Source organism: Halichoerus grypus, chromosome 10 (genome assembly GCF_964656455.1).
Source record: "Halichoerus grypus chromosome 10, mHalGry1.hap1.1, whole genome shotgun sequence".
Taxonomy (NCBI): Eukaryota; Metazoa; Chordata; class Mammalia; order Carnivora; family Phocidae; genus Halichoerus; species Halichoerus grypus.
In genome coordinates this window covers 115,500,693-115,528,689 of record NC_135721.1, presented here as the reverse complement: position 1 = coordinate 115,528,689, position 27,997 = coordinate 115,500,693, and the positions used below count along the sequence as shown (strand labels likewise).

Genomic DNA, 27,997 nt, shown 5'->3' with positions numbered 1-27,997 from the left:
CCACCCGTCTGGGTCCAGACGACGAACCCCTAAAGCCAAAGCTGCCCTCACACGGACTGACCCTTCCCGGCCGCCGTCCAGCTCCACAGGCACGGGTCTCCTCCCCGCCCTGCTCTTTAGTCCCCGCTAGCGCGGCGCGCAAGCGCATTGGGTCGCAGCGAGGCCCCGCCCCCTGGACCTGGGGTAACTGCGCGAGGGGCTTGAGTACCGCGGAAGGCAGGACGACGAACTAGTAGGTTGGGGAGCGGCAACGGCGGCCGGCAAGGGCCACGTTTCCTAGAGAGGATAGATGTGAGGGAGGGGTCTGGCCAGTGATTGGAACCCTGAAGGCGGAGAGATGTTGCAACTCAAACTCATCGTAGGGAAGGGGAAACTGGTGTCCACTGAGGGGGTTGGGCTGGTGCGTGTTGATCCCAGATTTCCCAGATCTCCTTACCCCGATCGGGCCGGTGTCGGGGACAGCGTGCCGGAGTTTAAAAAGGAAAGGAAGGAACTGGGAGCGATTAGAACCAAACTTTGCCCGGAGTGGGAGCGAACGGGCCCATGAAGTGGGGCAAGCCTGGGCGGGAGACGGGCGTTGTTGCCCCAGGCCTCACGCAGGCATGGCCTCGCCCTCGCGATAAAGTCCGACCGGATTTTCTCGTGGGCGTTTTAAGACTTTTGTTGATCTGGTCACAGTCTGTCATTCATTCATCATTCATTCATTTAACATTCACTGAATACAGTAGTAGGCGGGCAGGTAGAGAAGTGATGAAGACACACAATGATTCCTGATTCCTATGGTACAGGGGAAACTAGCGGTCTGTAGAAGCCCTGGGCGGAGAACAGGAACAGCTTCTGAAACTGAGTCATGAAGGCTAGTCAGGAATGGTGGGGAGTGTTCCACAAAGAGAAGCCTGCCGCACGTGCCTAGCCTAGGGGCCGGAGAGAGGCAGATGTATCCTGGTCACTGAAGATAACCTCACTCTGAGTCTGTTTAGTGCCCGGGGAAGAGATGATGGTAGCCGGAACGAGGCTCCTGACAGCGGAGCTGGAGAGAAATCAAGGAATTCAAAGCATTCTATATTTAATAGAAACTACAGGATTTGGGGAGACTGGGGTGTTGGAGAGAAGTATGTACAAGGCTCGAGTGCTTGGGTGGGATTCATCAGAGGAGGAGCAGATTTGTGGGGAGACAACCACAAATTCTATTCTGGTTCTGCAGAGACTCCCCATAAGCAGTAGGTTATTAGAGTTTGGAGGTCAGGAAAGCACCACTGTGAAGGTATAGATTTGAGTGTCCTCAGCAAAACAAATAAAGCCCCAAGGTTGAGTCTGCAGAATGAGAAAAACAAAGGGCCCAATCAGCACTTTACATAGTGATTATCTTCATGTCTTATCTCTCTTGTGTCCTCGGTGCCTAGTCTAGGGCCTGGCATTAGATGCCGTTCAGTGTTTACCAAGTAGACAAGAGCCCAAGGGCAGGCAGAGATGTTGGGATCCCAGAGTTGTGAAGAGATGGGGGCTAATGGAGGGTTCTGTTCCTCTAATGTCAGTCATAAGTTCTTGTCCCAGTTCTGCCACCAGCCTGCCGTGTGACCTCCTGACAAGTCTTCCACCTGTAATGTGGGTATAGCCAAAAAAAGAAGTTCCCATGTATAGAGCTCCAAACTCTGCTAAGGAACTACACACAGATTTTTTTCTCATTTAATCCACATGGTGACCTTATTTATGAAGGAAGTAATGTTATTATGGGCTCAAACCTGGATCTCACTGACCCAGAGCTTTATTATGACTCTATGAACTGCCCTTATCTCTGTTGTCAGGACCCCCTTGAAATCACACGGTCATTTTCTTTCGAAACATTGTGCTGAGGCCAACAGACTTTCATAATTGGTTTAGCACCAGTTCTGTTAAAGGGAGAGGGAGATGGAGCTAAACGTGATCAAGTTACTTGGTGTTCTCTAGCTTCCTTTTTGGGGACCGCTGAGCTGGGTAACCATGTTCTTTTCCTAAAATCCAATAACAATAGGGCAAAACAAAATGAATGACTGGCGTTCCAGATTTTTAATCAGATCTTCTTAAATCCCTGAGGCCTGCTGCAAAATCAGTGAGTATCAGGGTGTGAGTTGGTTCATACCTGTGTGTCCCTGGACAGGCAGTTGGACTCCTCCTCCTATTACACTGGGCACTTGGATTTTGGTTGTTTCTGTCCTGCTAATGTGATTTCTCAGAAATATTTTGTCTTGGTGCTGTGATGATAGATGTCCATACAAGGAATGTAGTCATGTCCTGCTAGTGAGTTTGCTTCCGGTTAGTATGAGGGAGGAGTTCACCGTATCTGCATTTCATAGTATTCTACAAAGGGCTCCTCCTACCCACCCCTCCCATTTGAGATCTGCCAACATGGGTTGTGAGCTAGAAGGGAAAATTAAAAAAAAAAAAAAAATTTAAGTAGGCTCCATTCCCAATGCAGGCCTTGAAATCAAGACCTGAGCTGAGATCAAGAGTCATAGACACTTAACCGACTGAGCCACCCAGGTGCCCCAGAACGGAAATTAATAATCTATTGCAGTGGTTTTAAATTTGTTAAAAATACAGAGCTACAAAAAAAAAAAAAAAAAAAAAAATACCCTCCCTCTCCTCAGACCTCTTGCATGAGAATCTCTGAGTGAGGCCCAGGAATTTGTATTCTTTGCCAAGCTCCCCAGAATATTGAGCCAGGTTTGGAAACCACTGGTCTGCTCCATCCCCCTGGTTTCACAGGTAGGGAATATGCAGCTACAAGGGGGAAGGAATTTGCCCCAATCACATATGACATTAGTGCCTCTTTCTCCAATGAAAACACTGGGCCTGGGGCACCTGGGTGGCTCAGTCGTTAAGCATCTGCCTTCGGCTCAGGTCATGATCCCAGGGTCCTGGGATCGAGCCCTGCATCGGGCTCCCTGCTCAGCCAGGAGTCTGCTTCTCCCTCTCCCACTCCCCCTGCTTGTGTTCCCTCTCTCGCTGCGTCTCTCTCTGTCAAATAAATAAAAAATTTAAAAAAAGAAAAGAAAAGAAAAGCACTGGGCGGGGAGTCCTGTGACCTGGGTTCAAATGCAGGTTTTACCAATCATTACCTTGGGCAAGTCATTTCACCGCTCCGAGATTCCACTTCCTTACTGTGAGAATAATGCCGTCCTTGTGTTAGGAACCAAAAGAGAGAGTGGCAGTGGAAATGCTTCGTCAAGCTTTCCATTCTGCACTCATGGAAGTTAAGAGCTGCCATCCAGTGTTCACTCCCCTGTACCGCACTGCCAGTTTCATCCGTTGCTGGGGCCCAGGCCATCCATCACCAAGCCTTCTCCTCTCTTCCTGCTGCAGGTTGGGATGGCCACCGGCTGGGGGAGCATCTTGCGGGATGAGCAGCTGGAGGAGATGGCCCGGCAGGCTGTGGACCGTGCCCTGGCCGAGGGAGTGTTGCTGAGGACCTCACAAGAGCCCAGCTCCTCTGATGTAAGCCCCTGACTCCTCCCCACAGCACTGACCACACCGCTCTGGATCCTAATGCTCATTATCTGGTCCCTGCCAGGCTAAAGGCAGCTCCTTTCTGTCCGAGACATCACTTTTGCTTTATTTTATTTTTTCAATAACTAAAATTGATCTCTAAATATATGTAGAAAGTAGCCTGCTAGAGGAATCAAATTTAAGTCTGGGGTTTCAAGTGTGACTTAGGCAGGATACATAACCTCTCTCAGCTGTGGTTTCTTCAAATAATAAAAAAAGGGATAGTAATGGGACCTACCTCATCAAGTTGGTAACAGAATAAGAAGCTAATTCACGTGAAGCACTTTTTCTAGTGAACTATTATTTTTTAAGACCCCCTAATCACACTGCGGGGGGTATATCTGTACAATTGGTTTGTGTATATCCTTCTCTGTGCATTTATATACATATTTGAGTATATAAAGAAATAACATACTTTTCTTTTTTAAGTTTACTGGTTTTTTTTTGTAACCTCTACACCCAGTGCAGGGCTCAAACCCACAACCCCCAGATCAAGAGTTAGCCCCAAAATATATGGTTTTCTAAAAAATAAATTGGATCATATAGATCATGCAGATTACTCCGTTTTTGTTTTAAGTTGTTTTTTTTTTTTTTTTGTCAGAGAGCACAAGCAGGGGGAGCGGCAGGCAGAGGGAGAAGCAGGCTCCCCATTGAGCAAGGAGCCCGATGCCGGACTCGATCCTGGGACTCTGGGATCATGACCTGAGCCAAAGGCAGTCACTTAACCAACTAAGCCACCCAGGAGCCCTGTGATTTTGTTTTTCATTTAACAATCTGTTTTAGAACTCTTTCCAACTCCCTCCAGTAGGATTAGCTTCGTTCTAAGACATGGTGTTCCAGGTGTGGATGGATCACTGCTCAGCTTTCCTCTGTTGATGACGATTTAGGTGATTTCTAATGTTTTATGATTACAAATAGCACTCCAGGGAACAGCATACACGTCTGTTGGGTATCTTTATGAGTGTTTCTGTAGGGTTGATACATAAAGGTAGAACTGCTGAGTCCAAACCACATCTTTTAAAAGTCTCATCCTTTAAAAAAAAAAAAAGTCTATTTTGTGACTAGGTAAGACATTTTCATGGTTCAGAGGGCAGAGTTTACAGTTTAACCCTCCCTCCCACATTCCCTAGCCATCTGTTTTCATGACCTGAAGGCAGGTTCTTATTTATTCTTTCATACAGTTTACTCATAACAAAAAAAGTATATATTTCTCTTTCCCACTTTTTACACAAAGAAGTGTCCTAGACAAGCCCTTTTGTGCCTTGCTTTTTTCCTTTTACTTAGTAGTATGCCCTGTGACAATCCATGTTAGTAACCAGAGAGCTGTCACCATCTTTCTTTACCAAGCCACATTCTTTTTTTCTCTGTGTGCCCAGAACCTAGTTAAGGGCCTGCTGGAGAGTCCAGACTCAGTAAGTATTTGCTGAGGCCTGAATGAATGAGAATGGCTGTCACCTAAGGTAGGCTCATATTGTGGAAGGTCTGCCTCTGGCTTTGGGAATATAATTGCTTGGTTTGTGAACCTTGCATTATGGGAACTGCTTGTCTGAACCCAGGATTGAGCATTTACCCTTCCAAGATTTTTTTGTTCTATTAATCAATAGGTATTATGTGAAGGTCCAGTACTTGGTCTTTCTGGAAGTTAATGGAGCCTAGAAAAGACACAGTCCTCAATGAGAGTCCCAATTCAGAGAAGAAAGACAGGAAGTGTGTGAGTGTGTGTATGTGTGTATATATGTGTGAAAGAGAGATTTCATTCCAAATCTTTCCCAGGTGCCTGTTCTATGCCAGACCATTTTAGGCACTGAGAACACAGAGGCCCTGGCCTCTGAAGCGCATGGTCTAGTAGGAGAATGTGCCACAAAACAAAATTAAGTAATGTCAGTTCTATGAGAAAACATAGATAGCCGGCTGCACAATATTAGCTATCATTTATTGAGTATTTACTGTGTGCCAGGCACTATTCTAAACACTTAGGAATCACTAACTCATTTAAGTCTTACCACAACAGAAATGAGATGAGAGGTGAGGAAACCAAGGCCCAGAGAGGTTAAGTAACTGGCCCAAGGTCATGTGAATAGTGGTGTAATTGGCAAAGCTAGAATTCAAACCCAAAGAGTTTGCCTCCTGAGCCCATGTTCTGAGCTTCCATTCTTTACTGCCTCTCTCAGGCGATTGTATGGGACATCTAGAAAAAGGAGCAACTCATTAGTTGTATTTGAACTAGATCTTAAAAAATAAATGGGGGTGGGGCGCCTGGGTGGCTCAGTTGGTTGGGTCCTGGAATTGAGCCCTGCATCACGCTCCTTTCTCAGCGGAGAGCCTGCTTCTACCTCTCCCTCTGCGCCTCCCCGGCACTCATGCTCGCGCACTCTCTCTCTCTCAAATAAATAAAATCTTTTAAAAAAATAATAAAGGGGAAAAGAACAGCATAGCAGAGGTGTGCCTGGCTGGCTCAGTCAGTAGGGCATGCGACTCTTGATCTCAGGGTCGTGAGTCCAAGCCCTACATTGGCATGAAGCCTACTTAAAAAAATAAAAACATTAAAAAAGAAAAAAAAAGAACAGCATAGCAGAGGCCCCAAATTAGGAAAAGGCAAAAAATGCTCAATGTTCTGTCCCCTGAATGTGGGGCAGAAGACAGGCCAAAGTCAGATAACCTAGAGGCTTTTGATACTGGGTGGAAGAGGAATGTGAACTTTATCCTATAGGTTGGGGGGACAGACTAGCCATGTGCAGACTAAATAGTAGGCTCCTGCAGCTTTAGGGAGTTAATTTTTTAAAAAAATTTAAATTTAAAATAAAAAATACATGAACAGGGTACAAAATTTAAAAGGTATTCAGTGTAGAGTAAATCTCCTCCCTCCAGCCACTGTTTTCCTCCCTAGAGGCAAGCATTGTTAACAGTTTTTTCACCAGAGTGAAAAAGTTAGAGCCAGTGTTTTTTTTAATAATGAAATAAAAAAAAAAAAAAACCTAGATACCCAGCGTGGAGTTCTGGCCCCTTAAGTGAGATGGGGGCTCTTCTTCCCAGCACTCTTTGTTTCTCTGATTCTGAAGCGGAGTATTTCTTGTCATGCATGTGCTATAGTTGTTCTTATAGTAGAAGACTATTTCTCTGTGTCTCTGTCTCTATAAAAAAATGAAAAGACTGTGTGTTTCAGCCTTTGGCCTATGCATAGCAGAAAACAGCTGTATACTATTGATCCTAAATTCAAGCGGGCATGATGAGTCATGGGGACAGAGGAAGAGGAAAGTCTTTTTTTTTTTTGAAAGAATATGCATGGACATAAGCTGGGAGAGGCAGAGGGAGAGGGAGAATCTTAAGCAGGCTCCATGCCCCGTATGGAGCCTGACATGGGGCTCGATCTCACAACCCTGAGATTATGACCTGAGCCCAAACCAAGAGTTGCACACTTAACCCGACTGAGCCACCCAGGCACCCCAGAGGGAACTCTTATTAGAAAAAATCTTTGGGAGTTTTTCAGGCCAAATGAGACTTGTTGGAAGAGGCAGAGTTCTGAGTTTTAAAGCCAAGGAAACGGAGCGCCTGCCTTTGACTCAGGTCATGATCTCTGGGTCCTGGGATCGAGCCCCATGTTGGGCTCTCTGTTCAGCGGGGAGTCTGCTTCTCTTCCCTCTGCCCTTCCAGCCCGCTCACACTCTCTCTCTCTCAAATAAATAAATAAAATAAAATCTTTTTAAAAAATAAAGTCGGGCACCTGGGTGGCTCAGTTGTTAAGCGTCTGCCTTCGGCTCACGTCATGATCCCAGGGTCCTGGAATCGAGTCCCTCATCGGGCTCCCTGCTTGGCGGGAGGCCTGCTTCTCCCTCTCCAGCTCCCCCTGCTTGTGTTCCCCCTCTCACTGTGTCTCTCTCTGTCAAATAAATAAATAAATCTTTAAAAAATAAATAAAGTCAAGGAAACACCCTATAGTCATTACGCATGCACTCAGGGTATTACCTGAGTTTGTCTTCTGAGATTCTGAGGAGGGCAGTTTGGGTATTATCTACCAAAATTTTAAATGGATTTATCCTCATTACCTGATATTTCCACTTTTTAAATTTACAGTTTATGGACTTTCTCACACACAAAGTAGCTAGAATGTATATTCTAGGATATTGATTGAAGCATTGATTATAAAGGGGTGGGGGAAGGAAACCATCTAAATGTTCATAATAGAAAGCTAGATTCAATAAATTATTTTCTATCCAAAGAATGGAATACTGTGCAGCCATTAAAAAGAATGAGAGTGCTTTATTTGAACATATATGGAAATGACTCTGAAATATTTATAAAGCAAAGGACAGAACAATATATGTATCATGTGCTTCTGTGTGTATAGAAAAAGAGAAAATATGTATGTATGCGTAGAGTCTAAAGGACATGTGAGACTCTAGTATGCCATTTGCCTCTGGGGAGAACTGAGTCACTGGGGCCAGAGTGGGAGTGAGACATACTTTTCACTATGTATCCTTCTGTCTCTTTTGAATTTTGTATCATGTGTTTATATTATCTGTTCAAAATAATATTTTTAAATAAATATATAATGCCAAGTTCTAATGCCATAAACTCGTACGACCATAATGGCAAACGGATATTAACTCAGAGGTTAAACTCAGGAATGCCTCATAAAATAAGTCATAAGGTCATCTTATCATCTCTTACCCAAATTCTAGTTCATTTGTTGTTGTGAATCTCAGAAGGCATTCTCCCCTTCTAGAAATAGTGTTCCAGGTGGCGGAGGGGTTTCCCAGTTCTGCCAAAGTCCAAGCTTAACTCTAGGCCTGGCAACCCGAGTCACCGTCTCCAGTACTGAGGGGAAACCACTCCTAACTTCTGTTCTGGGGGCCAGAATTCACTTCTGCGGCAGCCCTTACAGCAGGACTGTCCCTCTCCCCCAGCCAGAAGGCAAGAGGACTGGGGTGTGAGCTCCTGGCATGCAGAGGGTCTTGGGTTTAGATCATCAGCTGGCTAGGAGCTGTGTGTGTATGTGTGTGTTGTTTATCAACCACCTTGGGTCAAATCCCAGTGCCATGTAACACATGGCACATTATTTAATTTTGGATATGTTACGTAATCTCTCTGAATCTCAATTCCCTTATCTACTTATTAAGAATAGATAGTAATAAAGTCTGCCTCACAGAGATAAATGATGCAGCCATGTAAGGTATTTAAAACAGTGCCTTGCATACTCAGTGATTTCTTACTTATTTTTTGTCTTTGCTTTTGGCTGTTTTGCTTCTAGTTCTTTTTTAATGTAAAGAGATGGAATATTACAGAGTCTGAAACTTCCCTTTATACCCCTTCATCATCCTGTTCGCTTCCTCCCTTCCCAGAGGGAACCACTATTTTGCAGTTTGTGTGTCCTCAGTAAATGTCGGCCATGCTTTCCATGGGGTTGTGTTTGCAGGAAGACAACCCATTCACGGGTGTTCTACCCCTGCCCACTCTTTCTCCTCGATCAGGTGGTAAGCTATGCCCCATTCACGCTCTTCCCCTCACTGGTCCCCAGTGCCCTGCTGGAGCAGGCCTATGCTGTGCAGATGGACTTCAACATGCTGGTGGATGCTGTCAGCCAGAATGCTGCCTTTCTGGAGCAGACGCTCTCCAGGTACTGGGTTGTAGGGCAATAGGGGCTGGGAACTGCAGGAACCAAGGGACTAGAAGACTGGGGAGCCATGAGATGTTGCTCTGGCAGCTGACTTGGTTGGGTGGGGGACAGGTACCTCCCAGAAGAACAAAAAGTAGTAGAATAGAAGTCAGGAGCTCTGGCTTCTAATCCTGGCTCTAATCCTCACTTATTTATATGGCTTCAAGAAGGTTCCCTTTCTTTCTCTGGGCCTCAGTTTCTTCATCTGTAAAGTCGTGAGATTGGCCTGCATCTAAGATCCCTTCCAACCCTGGCATTCTGTGATTCTCTGATCCATGGCCCCCTGCTTTGAAGACTGAGATTTCTATTTGGAATTAGGGAAGGTCAGTATAGTTTTAGAGAAAACAAAGGATAGAGAAGATTATTGGGTTTAAAGTCAGATTTCTTCTTTTCCTAGGCATTGACTCTTTCTTGTTACCTCAGGCCCCTTATCTCTGGATGAGATGGGGTATAGACTGGGCCACACCCAGGGTACAAGGATATAGAACCCCTGAAATGGCTCACCCCATCCACCCCTCTCTGTCTCTTCTCCCTTGATCCTTTTTTTCTCTTCAGACCCGGAGGCAAGGGAAATTTCTTTAAAATTAAATTCTTTATTTTAGAATTAAATATATATAAATATATGTATTTGTGTATATGTATGTATATATATATATATATATATATATATATATATGTAGAGAGAGAGACTAGACATACATACTTGCATGTCTGATTAATTTTCCAAAAGAAAACAATTATTTTGTTACAGATCTTTTTTTTTAAGATTCTAGTTTTAAGTAATCTCTATATCCAGTGTGGGGCTCAAACTCACAACCCTGAGACCAAGAGTTGTATGTTCCACTGACTGAGCCAGCCAGGTACCCCAGAGACAAAATCTTTGAAAAATGTGCACATTGGGGGCACCCGGGTGGCTCAGTCAGTGGAGCGTCCGACTCTTGATTTCGGCTCAGCGTTGTGAGATCAAGCCCCGAGTTGGGCTCCACAGTGAGTGTGGAGTCTGCTTAAGAGTCTCTCTCTCCTTCTCCCTTTGCAACTCACCCCCTGCTCGTGCTCTCTCTCTCTAAAAGAAAGCGGAAAAAAAGTGCCCATTGGTGTGAGGGTGAACATGAGAAGGGATCTTAGTGGTAAGAGGTTTGGAAACCATTGACTTGGAGCTAAAAACTCAATGAGTTAAAAAAAAAAAAACAAACAACCCAATGAGTTATGAATGTATAAACCCTACCACCACCTTCCCCCCCAGATCTTTTTCAGGGTGGGCCTGGCTTTTGTACCTGTGATTCTGGATTGTGGGATTTATGAGCAGCCTGATTTATGACCTGTGCCCTAAAGATGCAGTTATGTGGAGACCTTCCCTGCAGTCCATCTCTGCACCCTGCATTCCCCGTTTCTCTGTCCTCTGAAATACACACAAACCCTAGTTTGTAAGGGAATAGAGCCCCAGGATCACATGTGCTAGAATAACAGCATAGGGTCCAAGCTTGAAGGGGAGCACCTCTTCAGAAAAGGGAAAATGTGTCTTAACTTTCCTAGAGGCTGAAGTCCAGCTGGGGGCTGTCCTCACCAAGGGCTGGAAAGGTCCCATGAGAGAGCTGGCTGGGGAACAGAGGAACTGCAGGGCAGTTTATAGTCAAATAGGAGCAATGACACTAGTCATTACAGAAATCAAATGAAAAATTGCATCTGTAATCTGTGCTGTAAAGCAGAGATCCACAGTGCTCTGAGAGCATATAGCAGGAGGATCTGATCCAGATAGGAAAGGCTGCCCTGAGGAAATCCCGTCATATGAGGACTGGCTGAAGAAAAAAAATAGGATATTTAGCATGTGTCAGAAGAATCTTTGGGGCACAGGGCATAACTGCTGTCTTTTAATTTCTGAGAGTTGCCGTGTAAGAGGTGGAGAAGACTTGTCCTTGGAGGTCCCAGAGTGTAGGAGAAGCTATGGAGACTTAATGTTGGGTCGACCAGAAGCCTAACCAATCATCTGAGCTATTCAAAGATGGAATGTTTCTATCACATGCTATTTCTTAATTTCTCTCGAGGCCAGACACTAGGCTCAGTTCTATACATGTAATATCTCACTTACCCTTCACCACAACTCTGTAATTATTTTCCTCTTCATCTTTCATTTTCATCTCTTACAGATGAGCAAACTGAGACACAGAGAGGTGAAATAATTCTCTAAGGTTGCCTAGTAGTGAGTGGTAGAGCTGGGATTTGAACCCAGCTGATCTGGCTCTAGAGCTGGGTACTAAACCACTATTCTCTACCAGGTTGATGTGGGTATTCAAGTTTCGGTCAGTAGACCCAGAGATTCAGGAGGCAATGGACAGGGCTGGAACTTGACCTTTAAGGTCCCATATAGCCTAGAAAATGCTCTATTTCCTCCTCCAGCACCATCAAGAGGGACAACTTCACCGCTCGTCTCTTTGACATCCACAAGCAAGTCCTGAAAGAGGGCATTGCCCAGGTAACCATTCCCCACTCCACCCCAGTGCAGGACCTGTCCCTCCATTTTTTGACCAGAAGAATTTGGCCCAGAGCCTGAACTCAGGGGAATCTGCCTCTCTTTGGTCCCCACTGGGTTTATACATCAGTGACCAACCCGGGGATGACCAGAAGAATGATTCCACTGGGTTTTGGAGCATTAGCCAGCAACTCTGATCTCTTTGTAGAATTCATGTTACCTGTCTGTTCCATAGCTAGGCCCTCAGTCAGCCCCTGGGCAAATGTACTCAGCCTTCAGTTTTCCCCACAGACTGTGTTCCTGGGCCTGAATCGCTCAGACTACATGTTCCAGCGCAATGCAGATGGCTCCGCAGCCCTGAAACAGATTGAAATCAACACCATCTCTGCCAGCTTTGGGGGCCTGGCCTCCCGCACCCCAGCTGTGCACCGGTGGGTCCTTTGGGCAACACTGGGCACACTGGTGGGGTGAAAGCCTGGTAGGCCTACAATTACAGGTGGGGGCAGGGATCTCCAATTCTGACTGTGCCTTCCTGTGACCTGGGTCATGCGTTTCCCCTCACAGCAGTTTCCACTTGTAATTAGGTCTTAGTATGTCAAGGAGAGAAGGGACCTCGTGGTTCATCTAGTCCCGCCCCCTCATTGTACAAGTTAGTATTACAGGCTAAGGAAACAGTATCTGAGGTGAGAAAGAGTTTGAAGGCCTGAAAAGAGTTCAGAATCCGTGGCAGAGAGGGATGAGTGACTTCCCATTGGAAGGCTGGACCCTCGTAGCAGCCACGTCTAGCCAGCAGTGATGTTCCGTGTGGCTGTGATTCCAGATGGTCTGCAGCAGGATTCCAGATAGCAGGCACCTGGGGCTCAGGGAGAGGCATCCCAGCCCAATGGGAGGCTGGTATAGAGTAGGAACACAGGGTCTCAGGGCTCTGGGCACGGACACGGGGCCAGGGTGTGGGCGGCCCAGTATATTCCAGCCTGAGGTGGATCCTACAGGAGCACGATGATAAGATGCTTTTTAGTGTTCGGCTAATTCTCAAAGTGATGTTCCTATAAGTGTCTGTGAGTCACAGGCAGAGGGGTCTTCCAGATCCATCCAATTACTGAACAAACATCTCTCTTCCAACAGACATGTTTTCAATGTCCTGAATAAGACCAAAGAAGCTGCCAAGATCCTCTCCAATAATCCCAGCAAGGGACTGGCCCTGGGGATCGCCAAAGCCTGGGAGCTCTACGGCTCAGCCAAGTAAGGGGGAGAAAAAGTGGCAGCAGAATCCTGCTTTAGATTCAGCATTCATGGCTATAGCAACTGCTTCTTTGCCTGACATCATTAGGAAATGCGGGAATTTTTTCGGGAAATGGAAGCTTACGCCTTTAAGTGCCAAAATTGTTTTAATGGAGTTTTTGGGCTTTCTTCTTAAATAAGAGGCGCAGACTTACAATTTAATCTTTTCTTGTTGGCTAGAGGTCATCATTATCTGTCAGTGACTGCATTATCTGTCAATAATTGCATCTTGATGCAACATAAGGCAGAGGCACTCCCTAGACGTAGAGAGGTGTGGGAGGTTGTTTGCCTGCGCTGATCGCCCCAGCTGTTAGGCTTTATGCTCCTGTTCCTTTTCTTCACAGTTTTTCTGTTTCTCTACTATCAGCTCTTACTTCATGCTGCTGTCAGTGTGCTTCCCGTCCCCGGACCTCCCTTCTGATTTGCTGGGGTTTGGGAAAGCAAGTGGTCTGGGTTGTTATGTAGTGTCTAATTAGGGTGACAGCCTCTTTGATGAGCAAATGCATAAGCTTTGATTTAGGGATTTTGTAGTGTCTGTTTTAACTGTTTAGAGGCATTTTTTGCTTCCTTCCTATTTCTCAACCATGTTCCAGATATATAAGGATGCCAGGTAAGTGACTTCTGGATAAATGAGGGGCCACTGTACCAAGAGTTATTGCAATGTTTACATAGCTTTAATGGTTAAATGAGCACTTCCTAGTGCCACACTTTGTGCTAAGCCTTTACATGGAGGATCTCATTAGGTCCTCCTATCAAACACTATTGAGATAGATACCACCCATCTCCCCCATTTTACAGATGAGGAAACTGGGGTTCAGAGAAGTGAAGTGAATTGTTCAAGGTCAAATGGCGAGTTGGTGGTAGAGCCCAGAGTCCACTGCCTCTAGAATCTGCATTTTTAATGACTTTATTGCCTCCGAGAGAGCCTCTCTGGGCTTGCTAAGCCTTACTAAGACTCAAGACACCTTGGACTCTGAGTATTTAGAAGGCATCAAATGAATACTTCGTCAAGTAGAACTCTTGGCTAAGTTGTATTTTAGGAGACAGAAGCCAGGAAGGGGTCAGCCGGGGAACTGCTGATGGACAAATGCTGCAGAGGGTTTCTCCGACCAGGCTGTGAATGACGTGCAAAGACTCATGTGCCCAGAACCAGACTCTGGTGCATAGGAGCTGTGGGCGCCTGAGCTGGGACTGGCCTCTCTCATTTTGAAAGTCAGATGGTCACTCCTGCTGACCCAGCGTGTGACCTTCGCTAAGTCCATTCTTTTCTCCGAGCAACAGTTTCCTCATTTGTAAAACGGGGATGATAATAACAATACCTAAGAGGGTGGGAGAATTAAATGAAATCATGGCTTTGAAAAATGCTTTAAAAAAACTTGGTGAGAAATGGAAAAGTCTCTTCAATAAATGGTATTCGGAAAATTGAACGGCCACATGCAAAAGAATGAAACTGGACCACTTTCTTACACCATACACAAAAATAAACTCAAAGTGGCTGAAAGGCCTAAATGTGAATCAGGAAACCATCAAAATCCTAGAGGAGAACACAGGCAGCAACCTCTTTGACCTCGGCTGTAGCAACATCTTACTAGACACGTTGCCAGAGGCAAGGGAAACAAAAGCAAAAATGAACTATTGGGGCTTCATCAAGATAAAAAGCTTGGAAGCAAAGGAAGCGATCAACAAAACTAAAAGGCAGCCTTTGGAATGGGAGAAGATACTTGCAAATAACATATCTGATAAAGGGTTAGTATCCAAAATATATAAAGAACTTACACAACTCAACACCCAAAAAACAAATAATCCAGTTAAAATGGGCAGAAGATGTGAATAGACATTTTTCCAAAGAACACATTCAGATGGCTAACAGACACATGAAAGGATGCTCAACATCACTCATCATCAAAGAAATACAAATCGAACTATAATGAGATATCCAGTCACACCTGTCAGAATGGCTAAAATTAACAACCCAGGAAACAACAGGTGTTGGCGAGGATGCAGAGAAAGGGGAACCCTCTTGCACTATTGGTGGGAATGCAAACTGGTGCAGCCACTCTGGAAAATGGTACGGAGGTTTCTCCAAAAGTTAAAAATAGAAACACCCTGTGATCCAGCAATTGCACTACTAGGTATTTACACAAAGGATACAAAAATACAGATTTGAAGGGATACATGCACTCCAATGTTTATAGCAGCATTATCAACAATAGCCAAATTATGGAAAGGGCCCAAATGTTCGTCGACTGATGAATGAATAAAGAATGAAATCTTGCCGTTTGCAATGACGTGGATGAAGCTAGCATGTATTATGCTAAGCGAAATAAGTCAATCAGAGAAAGACAAATACCATATGATTTCACTCATATGTGGAATTTAAGAAACAAAACAGATGAACATGGTGGGGGAAAGAAAAGAGAGGCAAACCAGAAAACATACTTTTAACTATAGAGAACAAACTGAGGGTTACTGAAGGGGAGGTGGGCAGGGGGATGGGTTAAATGAGTGATGGGTATTAAGGGGGGCACTTGTGATGAGCACTGGGTGTTGATGAATCACTAGATTCTATACCTGAAACTAATGTTACACTATATGTTAACTAACTGGAATTTAAATACAAACTTGAAAGACTCAGAAATTATAAAAAAAAAAACAACATGGTGAGGATTATTACAGGGTACTTCCAATAGTAGTACTAGTAATAATAATAATAGCAGCTACCATCTAAGCAGTACTAGTTTCATTTTATAGAAAAGCAAACTGAGGGCTCAGAGAGGTGGAAAGTCACACAGGTAGTAAGTTTAGAATTCATGTCTGTCTGCCTCTAAGGCCTGCTTTCTCTCGACTACACTGTTCTGCCTCCAAGAGGAATGGTCCCATAGTATAGATTGAAAAACTGAGGCTTAAACATTTATAGAGCAGGTGAATTTTCATCAGTTATCCCGTAATTCTTGAGAATTTTTTTAAAGAAGCCTGGATATGATTTATGATTCCTATTTAGACATTTATTCAAAATCTTCCAAAATATTAGTGCCTGTGGTTAGAATGAGTAGGGATAAGAAAGGATGAATTTGGGTATAAAATGTTGGAGCTATGATCAGGAGTCCTCACTGCCAGCCAGCACACTATTGCCACTTTACCTTCCTTAGCTGACAACTTTCCTAGCCCTGCTCCCAAAAGACTGTTCAGAACTGAAGGCAGGAGGAGGTAGACTGTTTTCTGAGTCTGGCTGTGGTTATTTGGCAGAGGGCAGGCTGACTTAACCAGGAAATGCAGTTCCACTTTAACCTACAGCCTACAGCCTCCCTCCTCCGCCTCTTCTTGGAGGTAGGCCAGCCTGGGCCAGGTGCCACCTTCCCACCCATGAGCAGAGCAAATCAGGCTACAATATGAAAAGCAAGGCCACTGGCCCTTGGGACTCTCTCAAGAGAGGATGGCATATGAGAGCACCATTTCTAGCTTGTCTCTCAGACGCCCAACTCAAAGCCAAGATTCAGCTCAATGTCATGTCTGACCTTAAGAGGTTTCAGGCAAGCTAGAAGTGGAGGCATACTAGGACCTGTATTTCAGCTAAGTGGAAAGGAGTCATGTAAAATGTAGTCCAGGAGGCTCAGTTGAGGTAGAGAAAAGCAGAGACAAACAGACCAGTGGCCAAGTACAGGAGGAAGGAATCCATGCTTAGATTGCTAGGCCAAAATCTAGCCATCCAAGAGTCCCAGCAAAATGGAGTTTGATACTCCATTTACTGCTGAGTATTGTCCCTCGAGATCATCTGGTGGGAGACTGGACCTGTCTTTGATAACTAAAAAGAGCCTGATTGGTAGCCAGACAGTTCTCTGGCTTTAGTTTCTCCCTGAGTCCTTGAGCTCCTGCTTCTTTAAGAAGTATGTGGCTAGGGGCTCCTGGGTGGCTCAGTCGTTAAGCGTCTGCCTTCGGCTCAGGTCATGATTCTGGGGTCCTGGGATCGAGCCCCGCATCGGGCTCCCTGCTCGGCGGGAAGCCTGCTTCTCCCTCTCCCACGCCCCCTGCTTGTGTTCCCTCTCTCACTGTGTCTCTCTCTATCAAATAAATAAATAAAATCTTTTTTTTTTTTAAAGATTTTATTTAATTGACAGAGACAGCGAGAGAGGGAACACAAACAGGGGGAGTGGGCGAGGGAGAAGCAGGCTTCCCGCCGAGCAGGGAGCCCGATGCGGGGCTCGATCCCAGGACCCCGGGACCATGACCTGAGCCGAAGGCAGTTGCTTAACCAACTGAGCCACCCAGGCGCCCCAATAAATAAAACATTAAAAAAAAAAGGAAGCATGTGAGTAGCAGAAAGGAAGAGGTCAGGGAAGCCTCAGTGATCCCATTAATACTGTGGAACCAAATGTGTCCCTATGTACATCACAGAAATGTTGGGAGGCCCCAAGAGATAATGCTTTATTTATAGTTGGTCCTGTAGGGTTCTGTAGGATTCCACTGAGCTATTCTAATGTATCATGCAAGAACCACACACTCTTTTATTATATGCTTTAAAATCTAGTAATAGGGTCATTAGCCTCCAACCTCCAGCATTATTCTTCTATAAAATATTCTTCAGTACTTTTCGTTTATTCTTCCAGAAAGATTTTAAAATCATTATTTTTAAGTCCTCTTGGGTTTTTGAGATGCTTTTTTTTTTTTTAAAGATTTTATTTATTTATTTGACAGAGAGAGAGACACAGCGACAGAGGGAACACAAGCAGGGGGAGTGGGAGAGGGAGAAGCAGGCTTCCTGCCGAGCAGGGAGCCCAATGTGGGGCTCAATCCCAGGACCCTGGGATCATGACCTGAGCCGAAGGCAGATGCTTAACGACTGAGCCACCCAGGCGCCCCTTTTGAGATGATTTTAAAACCTAAATTTTAATTTGCACAGAAAATTAACATCATTACGGGCGCCTGGGTGGCTCAGTTGGTTAAGCGACTGCCTTCGGCTCAGGTCATGATCCTGGAGTCCCGGGATCGAGTCCCGCATCGGGCTCCCTGCTCGGCAGGGGGTCTGCTTCTCCCTCTGACCCTCCCCCCTCTCATGTGTTCTCTCTCATTCTCTCTCTCTCAAATAAATAAATAAAATCTTTAAAAAAAAAAAAAAAGAAAAGAAAATTAACATCATTACAGTATTTCATCTACCTACTGGAGATGGAGCAGAGACATCTCCGTTTTTTCAGGTTTCGTAGTTTCAGGAAATAATGTGTTATAGCCTCAAGTATCGCCTGAGACCCTCCTGATTTGAGAGAATATCTGCTCTTTCAGGGAAGCTGTGTTCTCATTCTCCCTCCTGAAAGGGGTGGGCTGGAGGGAGGACAAGCTTTTTGGCACTTCTGCCAACTGTGTTTGCTCTTTCCCCAGTGCTCTGGTGCTACTGATTGCTCAAGAGAAGGAAAGGAACGTATTTGACCAGCGTGCTATAGAGAATGAGCTACTAGCCAGGTAAGTAAAGGAGGGAGACCGGCAGATATGGCCCCAGGATTGTGAAGATCCATTCAGAACGGAGCATCCATTCCTTCTGACCTTTGCCCATCTTTTCCAGGAATATCCATGTAATCCGTCGAAGGTTTGAAGATGTCTCTGAAAAGGGGTCTCTGGACCAAGACCGAAGGCTGTTTATGTAAGTGTTCAGGGAGCATTCCCCAAGGATCTGATAGAGGGTTGCTTTAGGAAACTCATCCTGCCAGCCATTTCCCCCAGTAATCCTTTCTTCTGGGAGATGTGATGGCTTACTTCCTTCTCTGAATTTTAGGGGCAAAATACCCCGTCATCTCAGGAAAGTTTGGAGAAGGTGGTCATGTTCTGCTTCTAAAGGGTTGTATCAGAGCTATTGACATTCTTGATAAGGGCCTTCTTAAAATAACCTTGGTTGGAGCACCTGGGTGGCTCAAACAGTTAAGTGTCTGCCTTCGGCTTAGGTCATGAACTCAGGGTCCTGGGATTGAGCCCCTCATCGGGCTCCCTGCTCAGGGGGGGAGCCTGCTTCTCCCTCCCCCCACCTTGCTTGTGCTCTCTCTTTCTATCTCTCTCTGTCTCTCTCTTAAATAAATAAAATCTTTAAAACAATAAAATAACCTCGGTTTTCATATGCCCTGGGGCCCTAAAAGTTTTCTTGCCCCTCTTGGTAGCTGGTCAGGCCAGGGCAGTTGGGCTGGGTAGTCAGGGAAGAAGAGGAATAGCTTGTTCATTCTGCTCTCTGAGCCCAGGCAAGGCCTCAAGGGGCCTGGATTTGTGTTCCAAGCCAGGCCCTGTGCTTCCCTCCAGGGGGATTCCACCAAGTGACTTTAGTACCACTTAATTTGGTAGCATTGCTTGCAACACATATTTAGACCTGGAACTTTATAGGTTTTTTTTTTTAATTTATTTGTGATTAAAATTAAGAACCTCCATGAATTTCACAATACCACTTACTATTTTCAAAATGTGCTTTTATAACAAAGTCATTAATTTACTTTCCAGATATATCAGACAATATCAAATAAATCAAAGGGGAAGAAATTAAAAAAGACAGTCTGTGTCTTTTTTTTTAGAACAACAAAATTTATTTTACTAAAACATAAGATTTACAGAAATTTCCAGACAAGCCATACAAAATGGTCAGAAGCTTTTTCTTGAAGGAAGGATTCTATACTTGACAGCAAAGTCACAGTGTTATTAGTGAAGGCTGTGATGTTTGTTTTATGTTCCCATATTGGTTCAGACAGTCAAGCTTGTCCATCTACCATGTCTAAATAAAGTTAGACTTGGCTCGAAAGCATATTCTAAAGAACTGGCTAGCTGCTTCTAGCCAGTGCAATTAGATCACCATAAAAAGGGGGAAAGGAGCCCATAAAATTAAACTAAAACTACCTCTCCCCCTCAAAAAAAAAATAAAATAAAATAAAGAAAAATACTCACACCCCTGCAGCTAACCTGACAGCTACCTTCATGCACAGTGCTTTATACTTCAACCATGACAGGAGAAATGAATAAAAGCAGAGAGGGGCCACTGCTTTTAAACGTTTCACAACAATCCAGATGGTACTTCTAGTCTCTGCTCATGCTTTACAACACTGAATCAAGACAAGACATAGGTTTGTCTTTTAATCATAGATAATGTGCATTTAATCACCAAAGGACTGAAGATGTCTGGGCTTTTATTCTGTAGTGTTTCTAAGACCGTGTCCATTAAATGCAAACAAAAAAGAAGAAGTTTTGGCAGAACAGGAGAAGTGATGCACACTTGATGATCAGATCGATTTTGAATATTATTCATGGCATATAGCCTAGTCCGTGCTCTAGCTCTATGGCTTGGGCTTCGTTGGTCTTCCACTGCTCTGCTACATCATTTGCTAATGGATCGTCTGGATTGGGAGCATTTAACAAAGCCTGGATTGATAGTGGAACTGTGCAGATCTGCAGTGCTGGGGACCACTTATCTTTCAAAATATCTAACATATTTTTCCCAACTTATCTACATTAGGATGATAAATTTTGGTCATGAAACGTCCTTTAGGGGCTTCCGTCAGGTATTCTTCTGGAAAGAATAGTTCAAGTTTAAAAGGCCCTCCCTCAAAGGGGGCATCTTGGGGGCCAGCAATGACCACATGAAAATCATGGGCATTGTTCTCATCTGGTTCTGCTTTAATGCGAGGAACTGGTTCTGCCAGCAAATGCTGGGTTTCCTTGATAATCCTCGAGGAAGCCCGGCCATCTTGTCAGATCCTGAGTTTGGCCTCTGGCCTCGACTCAAGGCAGTCTGTGTCTTGACTAGACTCATAATTTTGCATCTCCATACCCTCACATCCACCATTTCAAAGAATCTCAGCCTAGTTTCAGCTATTTTAAGTAGTATAAGTGTGTTTTGTTAGGCATGGCAATATGATTCTGAGGGTCAGTAATTTTTAGCCCTTTTTTAAAATGTATTTATCTGGTTTGATTCTAGTTGCCTTCTTGTTTCCCTCTGGCCTTCCTCTAATGACTCTAGATCTGGAATATTCTAAAGCATTCCGTACTGCATACCTCCATGTTTTTAGTGGAAGAAGTGGTGGTATGGGTAGCTACTTTCTTTGCTTCCAGTGAACTACAGTCTAGGCAACCTGTGCAGACTGGCTTTGAAAAAAGCCAGTCATTTTGATGCACCCTAAAATACACTAAACCACTGAACATATCAGTTATAATTTAACCCAGCAGCTTTCTCCATCCTGTGTTCTAGGGACGGCCAGGAAGTTGCTGTGGTTTACTTCCGGGATGGCTACATGCCGAGTCAGTACAGTCCACAGGTTGGTATTCTGTTAGACCATTCTCTGCCTCCTAGGACCCACCATCATTCCTCAGAGACCCAGCTCAGGCATCACAACAACCTGGGTTTTTCCCTGAGCCCTGGCCTCAGTGATCCTCAGGGAAATTACTGGAGGAACCTCCTATTCTCCCATAAGCTATTTGCTACCTCTCATCCTCTACAAACACACTGTCTTCTAGAATCTGAATCTTCGGGAATCCATGTTGCTTCAACCATTCATACTGTTTCTAGGGATATGCTGGCAAGTGTTTTTTTTTTTTTAATTTTTGTATTGTTATGTTAATCCCCATACATTACATCATTAGTTTTAGATATAGTGTTCCGTGATTCATTGTTTGTGCATAACACCCAGTGCTCCATGCAGAACATGCCCTCCTCAATACCCATCACCAGGCTAACCCATCCTCCCACCCCCCTCCCCTCTAGAACCCTCAGTTTGTTTTTCAGAGTCCATCGTCTCTCATGGTTCGTCTACCCCTCCGATTTCCCCCCCTTCATTCTTCCCCTCCTGCTACATTCTTCTTCTTTTTTTTTTTTCTTAACATATATTGCATTATTTGTTTCAGAGGTACAGATCTGAGATTCAACAGTCTTGCACAATTCACAGCGCTTACCAGAGCACATACCCTCCCCAGTGTCCATCACCCAGTCACCCCATCCCTCCCACCCCCCACTCCAGCAACCCTCAGTTTGTTTCCTGAGATTAAGAATTCCTCATATCAGTGAGGTCATATGATACATGTCTTTCTCTGTTTGACTTATTTCGCTCAGCATAATACCCTCCAGTTCCATCCACGTCGTTGCAAATGGCAAGATCTCATTCCTTTTGATGGCTGCATAATATTCCATTGTATATATATACCACATCTTCTTTATCCATTCATCTGTCGATGGACATCTTGGCTCTTTCCACAGTTTGGCTATTGTGGACATTGCTGCTATAAACATCGGGGTGGGGTGCCTGGGTGGCTCAGTTGGTTAAGCAGCTGCCTTCGGCTCAGGTCATGATCCTGGGGTCCCTGGATCGAGTCCCGCATCGGGCTTCCTGCTTGGCGGGGAGTCTGCTTCTCCCTCTGACCCTCCCCCTCTCATGTGCATTCTCTCTCTCTCAAATAAAGAAATAAAATCTTTAAAAAAAAAAAAAAATATAAACATCGGGGTGCACGTACCCTTTCGGATCCCTACTTCTGTATCTTTGGGGTAAATACCCAGTAGTGCAATTGCTGGATCATATGGTAGCTCTATTTTCAACTTTTTGAGGAACCTCCATACTGTTTTCCAGAGTGGCTGCACCAGCTTGCATTCCCACCAACAGTGTAGGAGGGTTCCCCTTTCTCCATGCTGGCAAGTGTTTAACAGTCATGTTTCTCAGGGGGAGAGCCCCAATTTGTAGCATTTGCTGATTTCTATGGTGTAGTCCCATCGTGGCCAATTTCAAGCTATCCAATTGAGCATTTCTGGACACAGAGTTGGAAAGAGATGGGTACAGTCAGCTCTGGCTAGCTAATGCAAACCAGTTCCACCATAGCACTGACCATTTCCTTCCTGCCAACTCTTACTTCTCTTTTATCTGTGTCAGAAAATTTTTCTGTCCATTCATGTTAATGACAGTAATGATGGTATCACCTTATCTTGCTTTCGTACCATGTAGCTTCAAAGGGAGCACAGCATGGGTGGGGGTGGGTGTTGTTCCTCAGGCCTTAGCCTTTATCAAGGACAGGCTATCCCCCCACTGTCAGAATGGGGACCAGAGCTGGGAGACACCTCTGCTGTTTACCTGCCTCTCACACCCCAAACTCCTAGAAGCCTCAGAGCTTCTTACCTGCCTCTCATGCCCCAAATTCCACAGCACATTCATCCTGTGATTATGCACCTGCAGGCCTTTACTCATTCTGCTAATCTGAGAACGCCTTCCCTATTGAGTCTGACCTGTCTACCTGACTACTCAGTTTTCACTTCATTAAACAACAATAACAAATACTTATTGAGCATTTACAAAGCTCCAAGCACTGTGTTTTAGACACTGGGGAATACAATAGGAAATAAGACAACAAGGGCCAGAGCTCACACTTTGGTCAGGGAGATAGTCGTCAGAAAGTATGCAAAAATAGAAAAAAATTTTTTTCTAGTTGAGGGAAACTCTTTGAATAAAACAATAGGGTGAAAAGATAGAGAATTATGGGGAATCCCACATTAAATAGGGTAGTTTGAGCTGAGACTTAAGAATGAGAAGGACCCAACCATCCGCTGGAAAAGCCAAAAGGAAAAGAATTCCAGGCAGAGGGAAAAGCAGCAAATGCAAAGGTGGAAATGACATTTGTGTGTTTGGCCTGTGTGGCTGGACTATGAGAGTGAGATGGAGGGATGGCAAGAAACTGACATGGTTGAAAGGGGGACAGGAGGCAGATCCTGATAGGTCTTGTAGTCTGTGGTGAGGAGTTTGGATTTTATTTGGAGTACAGTAGGAAGCTGAACTCATATACAAGTGTCCCACCTCTTTCAAACCTCTTCATCCGTTTTTGTATGCCCTTACACCTTTTGTTATTTCCCTTTTAATTATGGTCATGTACCATTGTGCTAAACTGTGAGCTCCCTGAGGGCAAGAATCCTATATATTGGAAGAATCCACATCTGCCTCACAAAGATGTTGTAGTGACCGTGGGAGATAATGAATGTGAAGATAGCATGAAACCTGGCACCTGATGGATCCTCATAAAGGTCAGCCAAAGTGAAATAAAGTAGACTTCCTTTTGTTTTCTTCCATCTGCAGAACTGGGAAGCACGCCTGCTGCTGGAGAGGTCACGTGCTGTCAAGTGCCCGGATATTGCCACCCAGCTGGCTGGGACTAAGAAGGTGCAGCAGGAGCTGAGCAGAATGGGCACACTGGAGATGTTGCTTCCTGGCCAGCCTGAGACTGTGGCCCGTCTTCGGGCCACCTTTGCTGGCCTCTACTCACTGGACATGGTGTGTGGGTAGCCTCTTTCTCCTCCTATAGGCTTCCCACGTGGCAGGAACCCAGAACCCAATGTGTTGGGGAGGCTGGAGCTGGTAGTAGGCTAGACATGGGTCAGTGATGCTCTGTGAGAACCCTTAGAGCCCTGGGGAAGGGGGCTGGAATCCGTTGTAAACTCCATCAGCAAAGGGGGAGGTGGGGGGCAGGAGGTGGAAAGGGGAAGGAGCTGAGGTGGACAGCAAGAATTGGGGAATATCTATATGGGCTTTCCAGGCATCCTGCTGAGGAGCCCTGAACTGTTGCCAGAGAAAGCCTGTTCTCACTGTACTTGCTGCTTTAGGGGGTTTGTTGGGGGTCACATTCAGATGGTAGCATCTAGTCTGAAGGGGCTATCACTCTTCCCCTTCCTGTTCTTCCTCTGATGCTGCTCTCCATAACCAGTAGGACCGCAGCTCCTGCCTCTGGCCTAAAACTGCTGGTGACTGCTTTCTTGCCTCCTGCCAGGGTGAAGAAGGGGACCAGGCCATTGCTGAGGCCCTTGCTGCCCCTAGCCAGTTCGTGCTGAAGCCCCAGAGAGAGGGTGGAGGTAGGTGCTTTCACCTTTGTAGGGCTGCTCAGTGGAAGGGGGCTAGCAGGCTGTTATCAATGCTGATCGGCACTTGCTATGAGCAGAGCCCCAGACTCTGGGGGACACAGGAGGAACTGACACAGGCCCTCATCTTGGACAGTGTCCTAGGAGACCCTGTGATCAAGTGCTGTTGAGCACAGGGGAACCTGATTAACCGTAACCGGAGGGTTTGGACAAGTTTAGCCTGAGGTGCCTGGGGCTAGATTGTAGGGAAGTGGGATAGGGCATATCAGGAGGTTGGATGTCTTCCTGCCTGGTTTGAACTCCTTGAGGGCAGGGATCATGTCTGCCTCACAGACCCAGAGGAGATGAGTTTTGATCTTGGTCTTAAAGGATAAGTAGGAGTTTACCAGGTGGGAAAGGGGAGAGAGCATTCCATACAGAAGGAACAGCCTCAAGTAGAGGTACCGGTCCATGGAAGTGTATGTTTGGAGATTAAGGAGTAACCGGTAAGGCTGGAGTGCAGCATAGGAGATGGGAGGAGGCAGGGATTTGGGCCAGAAAAGATGGTTTGGGACATCATTATAAGGGACATTGAAAATAGGTAGGAAACTGGATTTTATCCTGAGGGTCCTGGGAATCCATTAGAGAGTTTTAAGGAGGGAAGGGACACACGACTGCCCAAGGATCCATGTTTCAGCCATAGTAGAGCTTGTCCTGGATGAGGGGATTCCTTGGTAACAGAGACCATAGAGGAGGCTCGTATAATTGCAGAGGCCTGGGCTAGGGCTAGGACATTGTGGAGTACAGACTGAAGAGACATGTCTGAGTTAGTGACAGGTAATGTAGAGGGAAGAGTCAAATATGACTCAGGGATGCCTTTCACCTGATTGGGAGTAGGAAGGTCCAGGAGGAACAGGTTCAGACAGAAGTAATGAGTTCTAGTTGGACATGTTGAGTTTGTTCTGGGAGCCCACGGGATATCCATGTGGTGTCTAGAACAGGGAGCTTAAGTTAAAGATTTGGGAATTAACAAGTCAGAGAATAATAGATGGAGCCTTAGAAGAGATCTTCCAAAAAAAAAAGGCATGTACATAGAGGAGAGGACAATTCCTTAGGAATCTCAACATTTAAGAGGGGCAGGAGCCAGTCAGGGAGGCTGAGAAAGCAAGCCACAGACAGGTAGGGGGACCGGGGCAGGATGATGTGGTGGAAGGTGTGTTTGCTTGTGTAGGTAGGGCTTGCCTGTTAAAGTGACATGCCCTCCTTTGGAGCCAGGCCTGCCCTAGCTTCACTGAGCTGATGTCAGGAACTGAGGCTGCTGACTTGACCACAGAAATGGGGGCATAGAGTAGAGAAGGTATGCAGAGGGTCCAGGGTGACTGGCCAGTGCCATTGCAGGTAACAACCTCTACGGGGAAGAGATGGTGCAGGCCCTGGAGCGGCTGAAGGACAGCGAGGAGAGGGCCTCCTACATCCTCATGGAAAAGATTGAACCTGAGCCTTTTGGAAATTGCCTGCTACGGCCTGGGAGCCCTGTCCGAGTGGTCCAGTGCATCTCAGAGCTAGGCATCTTTGGGGTCTATGTCAGGTAAGCCAGACAAGAGGGCCTCCTCCTTGTCAGAGGGTCAGCCAAGCGAGCCCAGAGGAAGCAAAGGACAGGGGACAGGAATCCTGGGCTTCAGTTCTAGCTCTGCCAGTCCATAGCCATGTTACCTGTTTCCTTATCTAATAAATGAAGCCAAGGAGCCAAGACCTGCCCACCTCACAGGGCTATCAAATGAAGCCAGATGAGAAGTGCTTTGTAACTATAAAGGAAATTACAAGTAGTATCAAGATGGATAAGAAAGTAACCCTGGACTAGAAGGAGACCCCAGGGAAGAAGAGAATTTGGGTCCAGTTTCCAGGCCACCAGGAATTCTGGGGAAAGGTGGGAGGGGCCAGCTAGAGGATAATCAGTGCCTTTGAAAGGCTGAGTGGCCTATGGGTTTGGATTTGAGCACTAAAGAATCAGGAGAAGACTACTTGGGAATTTGTAAGGAATAGTTCCTGGTCCCTTAAACCACTTCCTGCAAATTTGCACTTCAGGGTCAAGCAAAGTGGGAGGAATACCAGATCCTACCATGCTCCCAACCATAGCCTTCTCTCTCTGCAATCTTTCCCTCTAGCAGCATTTCTGCCTGCCACTTCCCCCCAAACCTGACTATCACCACAGCCATCTTGAGAGAGAGATAGAGAAGGAAACTTACAGCTACAGAACATGAAATGTGAGCCTGGCATCATGCTAAGTGCTTTTCCTGCTCTATTTAATCCTCGTGACCATCTTGCAAAGTGAGAGGTATTATCTCTATTTTAAATTGAGGAAATTGATATTTAGAAAGGCTGAGTGACTTGCTCAAAGGCACAGAGCTAGTAATTTCGCAGAGAGGATGCAAACCCAAATCTGATTCTAAAATCCTAGCACTTCTTCCTTGAATGTAGTGAGTCACTCATACACTGCTCAGGTGGGACCAGGGAAGGTCTTGGGTGTGGGGGCTGTCTTGGTAACGGAGTTGTGTGTCTCCTGTCCCCATTTCTATAGGCAGGGAAAGACACTTGTGATGAACAAGCATGTGGGACATCTGCTTCGAACCAAAGCCATGGAGCATGCAGATGGTGGTGTAGCAGCAGGAGTCGCGGTCCTGGACAACCCATACCCTGTGTGAGGGCACAGCCGGGCCTGCCCCGACTTCACTCAAGAGATCTTCTATCCCTCATACTTGTCATTCCTCTCCTAGCCCCTCTGAGGGGCTTCCCTCCGGGCACCTTGGGAGGGCTGGTCTCTTCAGTTCACAGAAGGGTGAATGCTGAGGACCTTCCCCCAGCTCTCCCATCTGAGGACCAGAAAAGCTGTGTTTCCCTTAGGTGAGATCTGGAGGCCCCTAAATCCTGGGAGTGTGGGTATAGCTGAAAGGAAGCTGATTTGAGGTAAGGGTCCATGACTCTGCCACCCTCCTCTCAGCCTGTCAGCCTTTCCAGCAGGTTCCAGTGTTTGACCTAGGATAGGACTGAGAGGTAGGAGGAGGGCAGTGAAGGGGCATAGCCTTTCCCCACCTCTGCCTTAAATAAAACTACTGATTGCTGATTCTGTGATTCCTTGGTTTATACATTTGGTGGGGGAGGAGCTATAATCTGGGTCAGCACACTTAGAGTGGATTAGAGCAGGGGAAATGACTTGGCTATAATCAGAGTCTCCCTAGCCTCAGACCCTAGGATAGAA

General features: G+C 45.6%; 2 protein-coding genes and 1 pseudogene across 4 annotated transcripts in view; 1 reads left to right on the top strand and 2 right to left on the bottom strand.

Annotated features, from left to right (window-relative positions):
* Positions 1–157, bottom strand: part of MYH7B (myosin heavy chain 7B) — a 40,995-nt gene extending 40,838 nt beyond the window's left edge. Inside the window, exon 1 of the mRNA XM_078057123.1 lies at positions 62–157. The gene's annotated coding sequence lies outside the window, so the exon portion shown is untranslated. The remainder of the gene's footprint in view (positions 1–61) is intronic.
* GSS (glutathione synthetase) lies at positions 87–27,862 on the top strand. Of its 3 annotated transcripts, none has more exons than XM_036092275.2 (13): positions 87–232; positions 3,343–3,474; positions 8,994–9,139; positions 11,573–11,648; positions 11,937–12,076; positions 12,771–12,887; positions 18,297–18,377; positions 18,478–18,555; positions 21,130–21,196; positions 23,987–24,181; positions 24,675–24,756; positions 26,140–26,329; positions 27,320–27,862. In XM_036092275.2, exons 2-13 carry the CDS (start codon positions 3,349–3,351, stop codon positions 27,441–27,443), a joined length of 1,422 nt encoding a protein of 473 aa, XP_035948168.1. In that variant the 5' UTR covers positions 87–232; positions 3,343–3,348; the 3' UTR covers positions 27,444–27,862. The 3 variants fall into 3 exon arrangements, with proteins under 3 accessions (XP_035948168.1, XP_035948169.1, XP_035948170.1); XM_036092276.2 differs by lacking the exon at positions 87–232 and adding an exon at positions 2,003–2,089; XM_036092277.2 differs by lacking the exon at positions 87–232 and having other exon boundaries at positions 9,041–9,139.
* On the bottom strand, positions 19,455–21,133 carry LOC118535730 (ubiquitin-conjugating enzyme E2 N pseudogene; annotated as a pseudogene).
* Positions 27,863–27,997: the final 135 nt, after the last annotated feature.

What these genes read in the sequence shown, in the direction of transcription:
- GSS (XM_036092275.2), top strand. Translation starts at nt 3,349, where the DNA reads ATGGCCACCGGCTGGGGGAGCATCTTGCGGGATGAGCAGCTGGAGGAG. An exon ending in CTGGAGCAGACGCTCTCCAG is followed by an intron (nt 9,140 to 11,572) that starts GTACTGGGTTGT and finishes TTCCTCCTCCAG; the next exon opens with CACCATCAAGAGGGACAACT. An exon ending in CGAGTCAGTACAGTCCACAG is followed by an intron (nt 21,197 to 23,986) that starts GTTGGTATTCTG and finishes TTCCATCTGCAG; the next exon opens with AACTGGGAAGCACGCCTGCT.